The sequence below is a fragment of the Choloepus didactylus genome, chromosome 5 (assembly GCF_015220235.1).
Source record: "Choloepus didactylus isolate mChoDid1 chromosome 5, mChoDid1.pri, whole genome shotgun sequence".
Taxonomy (NCBI): Eukaryota; Metazoa; Chordata; class Mammalia; order Pilosa; family Megalonychidae; genus Choloepus; species Choloepus didactylus.
This window is the reverse complement of record NC_051311.1, coordinates 17,626,562-17,643,002: the sequence shown is the minus strand read 5'-3', so window position 1 is coordinate 17,643,002 and position 16,441 is coordinate 17,626,562. Positions and strand designations below refer to the sequence as shown.

General features: G+C 41.1%; 1 protein-coding gene across 15 annotated transcripts in view; it reads left to right on the top strand.

The window, feature by feature from the left end:
* PARD3 (par-3 family cell polarity regulator) overlaps nucleotides 1-15,353 on the top strand; it is a 680,011-nt gene extending 664,658 nt beyond the window's left edge. For all 15 annotated transcript variants that reach the window (XM_037835598.1, XM_037835600.1, XM_037835599.1 and 12 more), the window contains 2 exons: nucleotides 5,965-6,092; nucleotides 13,350-15,353. In XM_037835598.1, the coding sequence (XP_037691526.1) occupies nucleotides 5,965-6,092; nucleotides 13,350-13,743 (522 nt within the window). In that variant the 3' untranslated portion in view covers nucleotides 13,744-15,353. The remainder of the gene's footprint in view (nucleotides 1-5,964; nucleotides 6,093-13,349) is intronic.
* Nucleotides 15,354-16,441: the final 1,088 nt, after the last annotated feature.

Genomic DNA, 16,441 nt, shown 5'->3' with positions numbered 1-16,441 from the left:
TTTCTAAGATTTTTCTCTCTCTTCTCTCTTTTTTTTTTTTTTTGAATTAGGGACGTGGATATGGTGGCATATGTTTCTGTTATCTACTCCTTAATATGTACAGTCATGTTAGGAAAAACATTTGAGAAAAACCTGTACATTGGGAACTCAACTACTGAAGGTCATAGGCCAAATTATTGTGTCTCAAAATGCCATAGCAGCTTCAGACAGACAACTTGGCTTGTATTATCGTTTCCTGTAATGAGTGAGCAGGGAATTATTTGGAATGACAGGCTGATTACCTTAGGAATGGAATAATTTCCTAAATTGTGGGTCAGAAGTTGACCTTCTCTTCTCTCTTTTTTTTTCCTTCTTCATTTTCAAGCAATTGGGATCTTGCCGTGTACTCTCCATTCTATGGATCATGTAAATGCGCTTAAAGTGACTGTGATTCCAGTTAGTGTATTAATTTTAATATGAATTCTCATTGTTGCCTTAATAATAGCTGCTTTGTTGTTCAAAATGTAGCTTAGTCTTTGGATTTTATTATCTGTTTCACAAAATGGGCTTTGAATAGATTGGATTTTTTTCTTTTCCTGTATGTCTTCTGACCTTGAAAGATCACTGTGTTGGGAAAGGATAAGTCCATGATCTCACTCATTGGGATGGTTTGTAATCATTTTCATTTTAAAGAACCATAAACTCATCTTCAAGCTGTGTGTTCAATTTAGACCACATTAGTTGAAATCAGGGTGCTTGACAGAAATGCCCACACACAAAGTGCATCCAGATGTGTCATATAGAAAAATAGCTAAGCCAGTTGCTTTGCATATTTAGAGGGATGCTGCAAAAAATTCATCCAAGTCGCCCTTTTCAGGTCATCCATTTTCAAAATGTTTGCTATAAACTCTAGCAGTTCAGAATGCACCTGTTCCTGGGCTTTTGTTGAAAATAATGTTTGGGCCTGAGGGAGCTGATTTCTGGCACAAAAAGTCTTTAGATGAGCAGAGGCCCAGAAAATTTCCTTAGCTCCATAATTGAAGTGAATTCTCTCCCAAGTTGAGTAAGAGAAGAATGGGGGGGGAGGGAACCAAACAGCTTTCTTCCCCACACTCTGCAGGTGCAACATAAATAAAGCAGTAAGTAAGTTGCTTTAAATCTTTCCTTACGATAATGGAACAATGGAAGAGGGTTGGTTATTATCACAGAGCTTAGATATGGACAGGAGTTCGTGTTGCTTTTAAAAGAATTAAATTGCAGGCTGCAGACATAAGTACAGTATGCTGTTAAAACTTTGCAGATACCTGAGTGTTACCCATGAGGAGACTTGCTGGCTGAGTGTTACCCGTGAGGAGACTTGCTGGCCGAGACAATTGATGGATGGGATAATGGAGTCTTTAATGGCTATATTGCTAAATCCTTTCTATTCCAGGCTGGTAGTGCCTGAAAATCATTTAGTCCTTCAGATGGAAAATTGATATTCTGCAATGTGAAGATCTTCTTCTCCTCCAAGCTTTCTTCTTAGCAGTCTGTCTTTAAACAAATTATAAAAATCGGTCCTGTTCATTTTTCCTGGGTTGGACTTAGGCTTTGAGGGTTTCACCTGCTTTGACTGGAAAGTCAAGCCATAGTTCACAGCACCTCTGCACTCTTAGGTTGCCTTCCATGTTCCTGGGGAGTTTGAGAAAAGTATGGTTTTCTTTTCGTTTTTATTGTTTTTAAGACTTAAAAGTGTGTCTGCTGTCATTTCCTCACAGTTGGCCTCCACACCTGGGCTCAGAAAATGCCTTCTCACTTGACAGACTTTCAAGGAAAGTTCCCTGGCTCAAACTGGTTGGAAATCATCTCCCTTAGATATAGCCATGGAGAAAGCCGTTCTTGGCAGCAGAGGGGTACCATTTCCCCATGGAAAGAGCCTCTGGGCTGCTGTGAGGCAGACTTCTTTCTTTTAGCCTCACGGTTCAGCCAGCCAAAGCCTTGGTGGGCCATTTTAACTTAGAGGCCTTGGGCAGGTGGAAATTCATTAAGGTGCCTTTGGTTGGTGCTGGCACGGGATCCTAGAGGTCTGGCTCACTTTGTAGAGCTTCCCTTTTACGGTTTGAAGTACCTGATGCTTAAGATGGGAGTGTTAAGGTGGGGAGAAAAAATAGATCCAGGCAGTGGTTGGGAAAGAGGAAGACAAATAATGGATTAAGACTGAAACATGCATTTATTAAAACTTTATGAGGGAAATTAGTATGCTCTACAGATTTTTCAGCCATTACAAATATCATTAGTAGCAATTAAGCTTTCCAACATTCAGAACCCACATGAGTTCAATCGATAGTTTTATAAGTATAGTATGTAATGGGGAATGGGTGGTGGGATGGGAAGACAGGATAGACAAAATATAACTTTGTTTTGATTAAAATTTAAAAGCAAGTCCACTATAGAAAATAATTAAAAATATTGGCTAATGTCTACTCTTAAAAATAGTAAAAAAAAAATATACTGTTCACATAATTTAATGGAATAAAAATTATTTCTATCCTCCATCAGGTCATTAAATTACCACTTTTTATCAGACTGTGTAATTCAGATTTGGTTTGCAGCACATTTGAATTACTAAAATAAGGCTTCCAAATCTCAAAGGGATGTCATTGGTCTTTGTGTTATTATTGTCTTCCTCCTCAAATTTTAAATTATTGAATATTTTATATAAATGTTATTTCTTTCAAATAAGTAATGAATTTCATTTCGTAAGTGCTACTTATCCTTTTATATTAAGCTGTCAAGGTATAATATTACCTTATTCTAATTAGTACTAAAATTTTGTAATGTGTATGTTTATATTTGTTCTTTTGACTATTATCTATTAACTATTTTGATTTTTGTATTTTTATTATTTATTTTAATTTTAATTTTGGAAAAATAAGGATGATTTCATTTAATTGAGAAAAAGTCTTAATGACTTAATTAAGAGAAACAGTATATGGAATATATTTTTTGCATTTTATTTTACACCAGTACATGACACCAAAGTTATGTAGCTTCCCCAAGCTTTACATGCTCTCTTTATAATCATGATAAAGACCAGTTCTTTGCAGCTCATTTATAAAAGCGACATGCATAGTTTTTGCTTGTGTTTAAACACAAGCCATGAAAAGATTCACATATCATGGCCCTCCAGTGTGCAGCATAACAGATAAGTATATATTTATTTTTATTTACAACTTCTATTGTTATTATGGCCATGGCATCTTTGAGTGTTTTATTTGTTTGCTTTATTTTTTCATTATTTTAAAGGTCATTGCTTGTCACCCATTTCATCACAAACAAGGCCAGGGTTATTTGTATTGCACCGTTAAAATGGAGCTATTGCCATTTTATTTGATGAATCTCCAGAATTATTACAATTATGCTTACACATGTATTTCCCTGGACAGATGTTACTTTGTTGTTGCTATTGATGATGAGATTTTATTTGAAAATATGCACCTCTCTCTGGGGTTGCAAATGATCCCTTTCTGCATTTATTTTATTTTTGTGATTTTGGTCTTGGATATATTCTTCTCTTTCTGCTTTAGGGACCAAAACCATAGTATTTAAAAGTCAGGATTGTCGATATAATACTGTTCCCACCATTTCCATTTTTATGAGCTCTTCATTGGAATTGTGAAGCCAAGAGTTTATTTCAGATTCAGGTCAGGTGTAAAACTTGCCAAGATGGACTTATTTCGTTGTTGCTATGGGCTGGTCCTATATCTAATCTTCCTCGAAAACGTATGGCCCATTAAAATTTCATCTTTAAAATAAGGGTTATTCTTGTCAATAACCTACCTCTTTACCATACTCTGCAAAGATAATTGAAGTAAAATCTTAATGGTGAAGCTAAGGTGTCTATTTTATCATGGTAAAGTAAGTACTATGCTGATACCAAACTCGTTCACTCATTTTAAGCATTCAGTTCCCATATGATGATAATTTCATTATTGGAGTTTGTCAAGAACCAACTTGATGCTTGAGGTGAACAGTGTCAGAGAACACACAGTCGAAGCAACAAAAGCCCTCAACTTCTTTTTTCTCTGTCAGAATCAAATTTTCAGGCCTCTGGGAGAAGCAACTTAAAAATACACCTGAAATTTCTACAAGACCTTGCATTTTCTTTTCACATCTCCATAAGCAGCATGTCACAGAACAGCATGAGTTTGAAAAGCTGGTTACTAAAGCCTGCTGCAGAATGCCAGATCTTTCAAGACTGCTTGACACATGCAGATAGCTTATACTGAATGAAAAGGAAGGGAAAACGTGGTTCTTTTCTGAGGACATACGAGAAATTGTGTATGTTTTCTTGCTTGGCTTTCCCTCCTGTCTGATGGCTTCCCTGGAACATCCCAGGGCTCACCATGCAAAAGAAAACAGCTCCATTCCCTTTTTGGCCAGCCTCATCAAGTGTAATGGAAGAAAATGTTTGTCTCCTTTAATGTAGTTGATGAACAATTGGTTGACGCTTTGTTTGCATAAGCAAAACTCACTCAGGGAAGTGTTTTTCTTGCTGAAGGCACCACTGATGTGTTATTTGAACTGTGTTGTAGAGTAAGCCTCTGAGCACACATTTGTTCCAATGAGTGTGGTTATAAACATCTACTAGTGGGGACAGGGGTATTGTAAAGCCTAATCTCTTCACACATTATTTTTGTATCGGGATATTTTTAATATGCTCTCTAACTATGGCCATATGCTTTGAAATTTTTGTCCTGTATATTTCCTTATTATTGCTTACAAACAAATAAGATAGTGCTCGCCAGACAGAAAGAGGACAATAGATGATGCTTTGTACCTATTCAGACAAAAGCCAGCCATGGGAGCCAGCTATTCTTTAGGTAACAAACCAACATGTTATCTTAGAACTATCCCAATGAATGTTAAGACTCAGTTATTTTAGAAAATGATTATGGAGCCAAAGTCTGCCACTGGCTTTGAATTCTAACAGAAAATCAATAACTTTGTTTTAACAGACATTCTTCACTCAGAATACGCGTATTGCACAATGTTGCATAATACAAAAGGGGAGCGACGGCTAGAAAGTACAAAAATGATTACTTAAGAGGGCAGGTCACTGGTGCTATGATAAATAGTTGTTTGATGCTTTGTAAAATTAGAGAAATAGTTCTCTATTTTGAGCAGAGCTTCCGTCTTCTCAAAAGTCCAGATCTAGAAGGTAATCTAATGATTGTCAGTGAAAAGTTGGAGTCCCCACAGAGACTCGATCATACAGCATGATACATATTCAATATGTGATTTGGGTATGAGGCCCTGGGTTTGCTGACCTGCTGACCAAAGGATTTAGCTCAAAGGATCAATAATTTCTCTATAGGGTTATGATTAACTTGGCTAAAATGTCATCACCTAATAACTAATAAGAAGCTATTAGCTTTCCGGTTTATTCTTTTGATAGGTATTTCTTGCCCATTTGGCTGCTATCCATGCATTAGAGGAAACCTGTACAAGGCTAACAGTACCTGGTTTAAATTAATCTTGGCTCAAAATTTAACTGTCATCTGGTTATAGTGTATCCTGGGCTGCTATAGTAAAATATATATAACTACTACAGGAAAAAATTAAAATTAACCATCACAGCCAACTTTCAAGTGTGGGTTATTGTAGCTTTTTTTTTGAGTGCCTCACCCTCCTTATATTTGCTGTAGATACAAGGAATGCAAACTGGTCACTAATATCAGTCTTTGCCAAACTTTGTTAAGAAGACTAAAAAGATTGACCTTTCAATTTTCACCTGCATTCCAAAGCCGAAATAAAAATTTAAGATGATTGTGTATTTGTCTCCAAAGAGCATTTATATTCCTTGATTTTGAAGGAGAAGGAAAAAACCTTATGCAACTTGCAAAATGTTTCAAAATCAATCTATAAGAATTGTAATTAAATCAACAAGTCAGGTGGTATCAGTGGTCTCTTTCTCGTTCATTCTTTTGTGTCCTTCTCCTTCAGCCCAACTCCAAGCCCTACACGCAGAGCGGCAGGCACTCCGTCTCCGTGGAGGTGCAGATGCAGAGGCAGCGCCAAGAGGAGCGGGACAGCTTCCAGCAAGCCCAGCGCCAGTACAGCTCTTTGCCTCGGTAGGACAACTCCAGATGTTCAAATTCTCCCCCTCCATGCCCCCCCCCCTTTAGGAAGTCCCTCCTTCCAAAATCTCACTGACATTTCCAACTTGTTTCTCGCTAGAGGAACTGGCAAATGGATGGATGGGAATTATTGCATTTCGCTAGGGGTGCCATCTTACTGTTCAGCCAGAAGACTGAAAAGAAAGGTGTTTCAAGGGCATGCACACATTTCCACCCAAAAGCTCCCTCCCTGGAAGAGAAGCTGTTTGACATCCAAAAGCTAAGCTTAGTGGTCAGACCTGAGTTCTAGTCGTGGTTCTGCTACTTGAGAGCTGTGTGGCCGTGGGCAAGACAGATTACTCATTTGAAAAACGGGATGGTGACTCTTATTTTGCTTAGTTCATAGAGCAACTAGAAGAAATGATGCTTTTGTAAGATCTAGAGCTCTGTAAAAGGATACAGTACTTGCTTGAGGTTGGTGTACCAAATCTCGCTGTCTTGTCCTGACAACCTGCTGTAGCTCGTACCAAACCTTTCTGTCTTGTCCTGCAACCTGATGTAGTTCAATGTTGGACCTTTGGAAGTTATAAGAATGTTCACCTCATTACCTGACATCCAAGTCAGAGGCATCTGTGCTCCAGACTTTTCTCTGTCCTAAAACTGGAAAGCCCTCAGGTGACCAAACCTTGACACATGGAAATAGTTTCCATTTTTTCATCTGAACATTTCCTCCATGTGTGGTAAGGAATAAAATATTCTGAAACGTTCAACTTCTAGACTTTCCAAAACAAGGCCTATCATCATGATTCTGACAGGCATTTGTTGGTTTGTTTAAAAAATATTCCAGGTAACAAAACATTTTGGGTGGGGAAAAAATCCACTTGCCATTTTGGTATTGAGTGAATCGTTCTAAATTTGAACCAAACAATGCTTGTTTGTTGGCAAATGCTTATCTGTGTAGACTTGCCTGACCCATGTAAAAGTGATCTCGATTCAGTTTCTAATGAAGTGGAGTCTCTTTAAATGTTAAATAATCGTTCTAATAACCATCAGAGATGTAACAACATTGGCACAGGTTAGCCAAGGGAATTTGGATGGGAGTAAAAATTTCTTCCAGGAAGTGTGTCATGTATTTTAGTAACTTTGTTCATTTAGTTATTCGTTTCCAGTCTATAAAGCTGTATCTCCTTTGAGTACTAAATCCCTTTTTCTTTTAAATAGGAGAATTACCCACTAATAGTTGTTTAACCCGCTCTATGTAAGAGTCATTGAAGTTTAGATCTTGACAGGCCCTTGGAGGTCATCTCATTTTACACAAGAAATCAGGCTAGGAAGTAACTCTGTCAGAATTCAAACCCAAACCTGCCCATGCCCTAAAGCATTATTTTGTAAGGCCCATTGCTACAAGGGCTTTGTTTTTCAAGTTTGGCAGATTAACAAATAGTAAGTTCCCTTCTGTGCTCAAATGCCTGGAGCATTTGGAAGAAGGCCACTGTATGAATTAAACCAGTGAATCAAATTCTAAGCACTGGAAGGACTGTAAAAGTCCGTGTGTACGCAGCGTATCCTCCCAGCCTGATGGGCCTGCATCCTCTGGGAAGGGTGGAGGTGGCGAAGCGGTTGGCCTGTCACCATGGGTGGCCTCCATGCACAGCACGCAGGTGGACAGAGCACGCCCCGGCCTGGGTGGGGTGGGTGGGTGGGGGGTCATCAGTGGAGGCACCATCCTCTTATTTTCATTGGCAAATTGTCTGACTTCATCTCTTTCCATTGTGGTTGAGAGGATAAGAAACAGCAGAGGGAATTAGCAAAGTGTATCTCATAAGAGGGAGTGAATTGGGAAGTTTTGCTAAGAAAGGGAGGTAGGAGAGAGAGGTGCTGCGATGGCTCTGGAAGTCAGGACAGCCTGGAGGGGGAGATGAGAGGGCAGCCACCCTCAGCAAGAGGGAACTGATAGGGTTCCCTGGACTTTCTCCTGCTCGTGTTCTTCAGTAGCTCAGATATTCCAAACTGAGTATTTTCTCTTAGACTTCTGTTACCGACCCTTTACAGGCTGGACCCCCCAGAACAGGTCTCATTTATGGTGTCTCTCACACCAATCCAACAAAACCAGTTCAGTAAAGCAAAGCAGCACTTTATTTGTTGGTCAAAGAGTGGAGAAGGGTAGACTTGTGTCCAAAAGGGAGGAGTGGGATTCTGTTATAGTGGCTTAGGGGATGCACGTGCAGGTGGTTGGAGCAAGTGGGCAAGGAGATTTTTTTCAAAGAATTCAAGGGTTTTTTTGAAGAATTGATTTTGAGTATGTGTAGTCTTTGCTCATCTAGAACATGCTTCTACATACATCACATGTTAAGAAAATGGCATCTAAATCCCACCCAGAGGTGGAGGATTTTCTATTTTAATGAGCCAAGGAAAGTCGTGTCAGGGTTGGGGGCTTAGGGCACAGGCTCGGGGAAGGGGACTTTCCTGGCTGCAGTGAGGCAGGAACCTGAGGTCGGCAATGAGATGGGATCTTGCTTGTTCATTGACTGGGGCTTTGTGGTTCACCACAGAGTGAGGGGGCAATGGCTGCAGGAGCTGGAGCTTTCAGCAGCTTAACTTCTTTGCAGGTGTTTGTGGTTGTATTTTTCTGAAAATAATCACACCTCAAGTAAAGACAGGAGCAACCTTCTGGGTCACTCTTCACCCTGGTAACACTTCCTCTCCTCTTCTTTCCTCTGACCCCTTCCTTTTCTCCCACATCTTCTATGCCTGGCTCCTTCTCTCCCTCTGCCTTCTGAGACACCTTGTAGAAGGATCTGTATTTAAACGCACAAGAGACTGCTGTGCATGCTGCTTCGATTACTATTACTCTTGTGGTGATTTAGCACTTCCCTGAATAACCAAAACTGTCCCTCAGGGTTTGTTGTCGCTGCTTTATTAGTAGACACTTTATTCTGTATAGAGAAGAGTGGTCATCCCCAAATTAACGAGTTGTGTAAGTTTAGGCAAGAGGGGTTGGTCGGCCTCCACTGTGTTTTCTGCTTGTAGAGAATAATTTCTTGAGGCAACTAACCACATTTCTGAGGAAGATTTGAACGGTGGACCTTGCACCCAGCCCTCAGCAACGAGCTGTGTGCAGAAGCAGGAGGGAGGGTAAAGAAACCATGCAGTTCAGAAGGATCATGGCAGCCCACAGGCAGCTGAGCCAAGTCCGAGCTTCTGCCATGTGATATTCTTCAGAGACACTTGACCTCTGTGTTTCGGATGTTGACAATTAGTGGAGATTTGTCTAAACAAGTTGGTATGGTATTTGAAACCAAAAAGATTGCACACACCAACAATGTTCCGTTACCAAGTGGAACGTAAAATAAAACAAATGGTCAAGACTGTGTATCAGTCACGTTAGATAAGGTGGTTTGAATTAGAGTGATGTATACGAGCCAGCATGGTTTGTAAGTTCTAACTGTAATTAAGGAATTCTGTAGCCAAAATTCAGGTTACGTTTTGAAATGTCAAATAAAAGACATTAGCCAGGTGGCAATAATAGTTCAGGAGGAAAGGGGACCTGAGTGGCCCCACACTCAATTACCAATCAGACTGGGAGCTTTCCCTTTTTTCAGTCCTAAATTGGTTCCTTAGCTGCATATACAAAAGGCAGCTTTCAGCCCAGCAGAAATGTGTTCAGTCATAACCACTGACAGAAAGGCTTACTCCAAATCCTTTATTAAATACTTTTCTTTCTTTTCTTTTCCTGCCCTCTCTCCACATCCTCTTCACGGTTCCTTTCTCCCCGGGCTTCCCTTCTGTCGTCTGACCTCCTCGCTATGTGTTTCACTTCTCAGCACCTCCCGTGGTCTCCCCACCAGGCCTGTGGATCAGTTCTGTAACCAGCTTGACAACTTTTCAGCCATGGTCTTTACATCTTTCTTCATCCTTTTCTCTCCACCCTTTCTTGGTCCTTCTCACCTTGGAGGCCAACAGGCTGTCCTCAGGCCCTTGGTTTAAGCCTCTGCACAAGGACAGTCTTCAGGCCAAGGGGAGGTAGCTGTAATCACTGAGCTAGTTATCGCCAGACCAAGCTGTGTGCTTTGCGTGGATTCAGAGAGTCCAACAGGCTCATTCCCAGGACCAAGAAATTCAGTGAAAGGAAATTGATATTTTGTCAGTGCTGTATTAGTGGGCTTTGATTGATGGACAATGAGGCAGTAGAAAGAACGTGGACTTCCAAGCTTGGGCTTCCTGTGGAAGTTCTTGTGGACTTGTCCTTACTTACTGAGGCTTCTTTAGCAAAGAGTCTCTTTCTCTGCTCCTTGATCTTTCCACAATTCTTCTAACCAAGGAAGGAAAAACTAATGTTGTATTTATATTTTTTCTTTGGTCAGTTTATTAGTCAGGGTTCTCCAGAGAAACGGAACCAACAAAATATTTCTATATTAAGAGATTTATTATAAGGAATTGGCTCACGTGACCATGGGGCTGGCAAGTCCGAATTCATAGGGCACCACAATCAGGAAACTCCTATAAAGGTGATGCTGAAGTCCTTAGTCCAAATTCCCCAGGAGATTGAAGCTGACGGCTGGAAATTCTGGCAAGAGCTGAAGTTACAGTTGATGTCAAATTCCTTGTCTGACCACTGAAATCCTCAGTTCTGGCATTTAAGACTAACTATGATTATATCAGGGAACTCCCCTGCATTGCTGAGGGCAATGTTCTTTGTTGATTGTAGATGCAAACAACTGATTGTAGATGCAAATCCTATCTACAAAACAACAGTAACAAGCAGGCCAGTGCTTGACCAAACAACTAGACACTGTAACCTAGCCAACAGGACATACAATTAACCATCACAGTCAGAAAGACGCCCCCCAAACCAGGACGCTCAATCTTTGGAGGCAAAATGACTTTTCCTTCAAACTCCTCTAACACATGCTAATTAACCATTTACTATGTGCCGGGCACTTTTCTGAGCACATCAGGTGGGTTACTTCATTTCTTTCTCCCACAACCTTCTGAGGTTAGGTGTGCCAGCTTCACAGGTGAGACATCTTGGTCCCAGCGACCACACAGCTGGCAAGTGGCAGACGCAAGATTTGAATCTATATCTGACTGGTCCAAAGCTGCTTGCCCACTCCACACTGCTGCCTGGGTGACTAGTTTTCTAGAGTAGAAAGCGCATTGTCTGTTTCTTCCTTCTCTTGTTTCTTTATGATCTACTCATTTCTCTTCCTCTTCTTAATCAAGAGCTTACTGATACCAGTAACTTTCTTACTCAGGGAGCATGTATATATGTATGTGTGTGTATGTTCATGTGTGTGCGTGTATTTTCTCCACAAATTTTACTTAAAGCCTCAGGACCCCCTACTTACTTTTCTCCATTATGATTAAGTTGAAGAACGTTTTGGCTAAGAGAAATTCTTTTCCCCACATCTTCACAGTTTCCATCCCTAGCAAACCTTCAGTGAATTCTCAGTGCGTTTAAATATAGAAAGATTCTGGCTTCTGAGGAAGAGTCAAATTTCCTCTTATGTCACATGACCTCCGTGGAGCCTCAGGCCTTGTGGAGGTGGGGGATGGGGGGATTAGTGGCTCTCAGTAGGCCAAGGATGAAAAAAGAGGCCAAAGTTCTACAGCTTCTTTCTGGTTATCTTCAAATTGATAACCAACCCATCAAGGGATCCCACCGTTATTGCTATAACATCAGTAACAAGTTCGTTGTTTTAATTAAAGTTTCATGATTAATGTCAAATCCCTGGTTTCACGCCGGCACTTTCCATCACTCTTGTCTCTGGGCAGATGAATTTATGACTTTTTAAGTGAAGATAATCAGTGCTTTAGGCAAATAAACTATTCCATCAAATCTAAGGATTCTTGCCGGGGCTGATTGTACAAATGGTTCGGACTTGCATTAAAAGAGAACCAGATAGATGTACCGTGGAGCGCACAATTAATCATAGCCATATCCGGAGATGGTGCCAGCCATTGAGTTCATTTTCCTTACTGAAAATATCCCTGACTTGAATTTTGGCCATATGGAAAATGGGCAGATTTCATCCCAAACCATATTGATGGCACTTCTGAATGTTCAAAAATGCAAATGGTTTCATTCCTGCGGGAGACTCGATGGCTTCACAGACCTTGTTTTTCCTTTCTAGGAGACTCTTTGAACATTCAGCCACATTGTGTGTCTGTCAATGGGAAAGGCTGAGCAATACATACTGTTGCCAAATGATTTTCTTATTGATAAATGGAGCAATATATTTTGTTTTATTACTCAATTCTCTCTCCCCTTCTTCCATTTTCAAGGCAAAAAAAATTAGGGCATGTCTTCTCTTCTGGCACAAAATTGTTTTACTTTATCATAGCCAATCTTATTGTAAATTCATAAAAGCATCTAGAGACCTGATAATAAATTAAAGATGTTTCAAAACAATAATGTTTCCTGAAAATGATGTGCAACTTTATCGCAGAAGAGATAAGAATTTGAAATTTCTATATGAACCTGATTTATTTCCCTATCCTGGGTGACAAAAAGTGAGCTAAGAAAGTCTTCCTTGCCTTTTGTGTCAGTACAGTGTGTAGGAAAATAGTGCTTACTGTACAGACTTCCAAGTTCTAAAATCTTGAGGAGCGTGTATTCTGATGAGTGTCAGTTGCTGACATATGCAACTCTAAAGCCAGTGCTTTAAGGGACTGCCTGTTGCATTTTTAATCATAAAGGAGTCTGGACTTTAAATCTTTCATAACTGAACTCATATTGCAATCCATTACATGTACTTCATATTAGCTGGCTTCTCTGGCATTATGGTGGCAGCTGTGTAAAATATTTGTTTTGCTTGTTTAGCATTGAATTGTAACAATCTAAAGCGAGCAATTATTGCTGCAGTAGAAGCTGCCAAATCTCTGATGCTCCTATATAGCATCTTGCCAATGTGTCTAAATGGCTGAAGCTATTGTTACCCCAAGCTGAACAGACAACCACTTACCCAGATATAGGAGCTGGACCCTGTTTGCCCAATAGCTGCTGCATATGTTAGCTCTCTCTCCTGTTTAGTCGTTGTTTACATGCCCGAGACTGTGAGCCTGCTGAGGGCAGTGCGTGTTTTCATTTTCAAATCCTCCAGTCCCTCTCAGTGTCTGGCATGTGATAGGAACACAGTGATGTTTGTTGAAACACTGAAATGCATCTTCTATCCCCGCTGCTCCCCCCTCCCTCCCTCCTCCCCTCCCTCCTTTCCTTCCTCTTTCCCCTTCCTCCAACCCTCACGCTAACCTCTGGGCTTTGCTTTCCAGGCAAAGCAGGAAAAACGCCAGTTCTGTCTCCCAGGATTCTTGGGAGCAGAACTACTCCCCCGGGGAAGGCTTCCAGAGTGCCAAGGAGAATCCCAGGTACTCCAGCTACCAGGGTTCCAGGAACGGCTACATGGGCGGGCACGGCTTCAACGCCAGGGTCATGCTGGAGACCCAGGAGCTCCTTCGCCAGGAGCAGAGGCGGAAGGAGCAGCAGATGAAGAAAAAGCCGCCTCCCGAAGGGCCCGGCAACTATGACTCGTACAAGAAAGTCCAGGACCCCAATTACACCCCTCCCAAGGGGCCCTTCCGGCAAGACGTGCCCCCCTCCCCTTCTCAGGTCTCTCGGCTGAGCAGACTGCAGACTCCTGAGAAAGGGAGGCCCTTCTACTCCTGAGCAGAAGGACAGGTACCCCGTGTCACGCAATAAAGGACATTTTCCTACAAAGACTTGTATTTTGGGAGTTTTTTAAGAACCTTGATGGTACTATGGAAAAATTCTGTTGTTCGTATCAGTGCCTTTAAGCAGGATGAGCAGAATGTGGAAGGCCTTAACGTCTTTGCCACTATGTGTCAAGTGTCTGTTTCATGGAAGGATTTCCCACCATCTGACAATCATCTGTTCCAGGTGTTCACAAGCCCTGTGTCTTTCTGGAGTACCAGGAATCTTGTCCCAACCCACAGGACGGCATGGCTTTGTTACTCCAGCCCCAACGCAACTGGTGGTGACAGATGAACTTGAAGTTGAGGGTAGGATGGGTCCCTCTTTCTCCCTTAACATTTGCTTGGATGTGAGGTGACATCTCAGTCCCTGGTGGATGGAAGTGGGTGATGCAAACCAGAAATTGGATCTGGAAGGTACTTCATAGCACACTCATTTATTGCAGTTCTTTGCAATTAGTACGATTTTCCATTTTCTTCCTCAGCTTCCCATAAGGGGAAAGTTCCTTTATCCTATCAAAGGAGCTAAGCCATAGTCTAACACTTTTTTTGGTTATCATGGGAGTCCTTTTTTAACTACCTTCTAGCTCAAGGTTATCAATAAAATTAGCAGTGATGATGATGGTCTGTGTTTATAAATACACTTGTTCTCTCATGTTCCCAGCCCCTTGGTGGAGTCACCACAGCTCTGCATAGGGGGAAGGAGCAGGCCTGACGAGTGAATCAGCTTCTGGGAGGATGGGCGCTGAGGAAAGAAGTCTCCCAGCATGAGCTTATGGTCCAGCACATCCCAATAATTATTTTAATTAGTTTTCGTTTTGACAGGTTGGCAGGAGGGTGTAGAGTGGGACAAAGATAAATCAGTCATTTCTGGGTTCTAAAAACTGATCTGCTGTCAGTGGTTTTTAAAGTCCATTGAAATCGTTGCATGCCTGGCACATCCACCCACTGCATCTCTGCCGGGCAGCGCCACGTTGCTAAAAAAGTCCACCTTGAAACATAAAAGACAACAAAGGGAAAAACCTTTATGCATCATACAGAGAACATTTTGGGGTCCCAAAACAGTGGTAACAAAAGATTGCTCTCATGTCGATATTTTCACTGTACGATGGGTCGTGAGATCCTCTTTTGCTTTCGTATTTGTTTGTCGGTCTGAACTTCATGTATTGTAAACCATGGCTGGATTGCTGAAGTGCCTGCAAATCCTGATGTGAAAAAGCTTGAGATTAAAGCTCAGCATACCATGTGTTAACAAAAAAAAGAAAACGGGAAAAAAAAAAAGAGACCTATTGATATGCCTATTTTTTTTACTGGCACATTGTATTTTTGTGTTGACTTGTTTCTAGAAAATATGTGAAGTGTCCACCCACATACCTATGTCTTTTATGCATTTCTGTGTACGGTTCTATTTGTTAATAATGCACAGCCATGTTTAAATGCCGTTACCAGTGTAAACGCGATCACCGTCGGTGACAGTGGCTCTTTCTCACGGCCTTCCCTGAGCTGTGAGAAACAGCTTTCCCTGTATATATGAGACTTATAATAAAAGACATATTTCTTCCTGTTCTTTGTGGTGTCTGTAGGATTCCTGTGGAACCTCTTCTAGCTGTTTTTTTTTTTTTCAGAGTATATTAGCAGATGTGATTTTTTTTTTTTCCATGTTCAGGGAAAGTTGAAAGTTTTCCTCATATATCTCTGTGTGCAAACACGGAAATGGGTGATTGATTGCTTATTTGAACACCTGAGGAGAGAGACCTAGGGAAAGAGAGAAGGACCAGAGGGGGACCTTCTTAATGAGTCCACTGGAAGGTCTAAGTTTGAATAAAGAAGCGTGAAGAATTCTGAATCGAAGGCACCAATACCCTAGAACTAAATAAAGGGAAAATTATGTAAGCTAATTTTACCTGATATTTCTATGACTGCCCTTCTCTCCCTTTAAGTCATTTCGGCAAGACAGCTGCTTTGATTGAGTCTTAACCTCGATTATCATAAGCCCAGAGAAAGATCTGATTCTAGTTCGTTTCCAATACTCGCCTTGCTTTCAAATGCACGCTCATTACTATTTGTGCAGTGTTTTGAAGGCATAAAGGGCAACACATTTCCGGTTTTTATTAACTAGCTTTTGCCCAAATATAGAAGGAGACGTGCTCCCCACCCCAAGGACAAGGTTTGCAAGGACCTGTAGAAAATGCCCTCCTCATTTCGGTTGGTTTCATAGCAGTGATCATCCAGCCACTAAATCCAAGATCTAGCACCTCAGGATTAGTAATGAGAGGATATGGCATGCCAAATAAATATCTCCTTTTTGGGTTTTACATACATGCAAATTGTGGGAAAGTATAAAGGGAAAGATGGACAGATTTGTTAATTTTCTCACTGAACAGGAGGTCCATTGTAAATGCCAAAACTCTCGGGTTATTTATCTCAACTGACAGGCCCAGAACAAGAGAGGCAATATTGAATGCTGGAGGGACCCAGATCACAAAGGGATTTGTAGATTAAGACTGACAGTTTGAGCCATACTGAGAAGAGAAGTAGGAATAGATACGGGTTAGCCAAGAAGTGAGAAGACACCCCACGAAGCAATCTTATCTACATGAACTGAACTTCTGGCTCCACAAAATACCTGAACTGAACTTCTGGTTCCACAACAC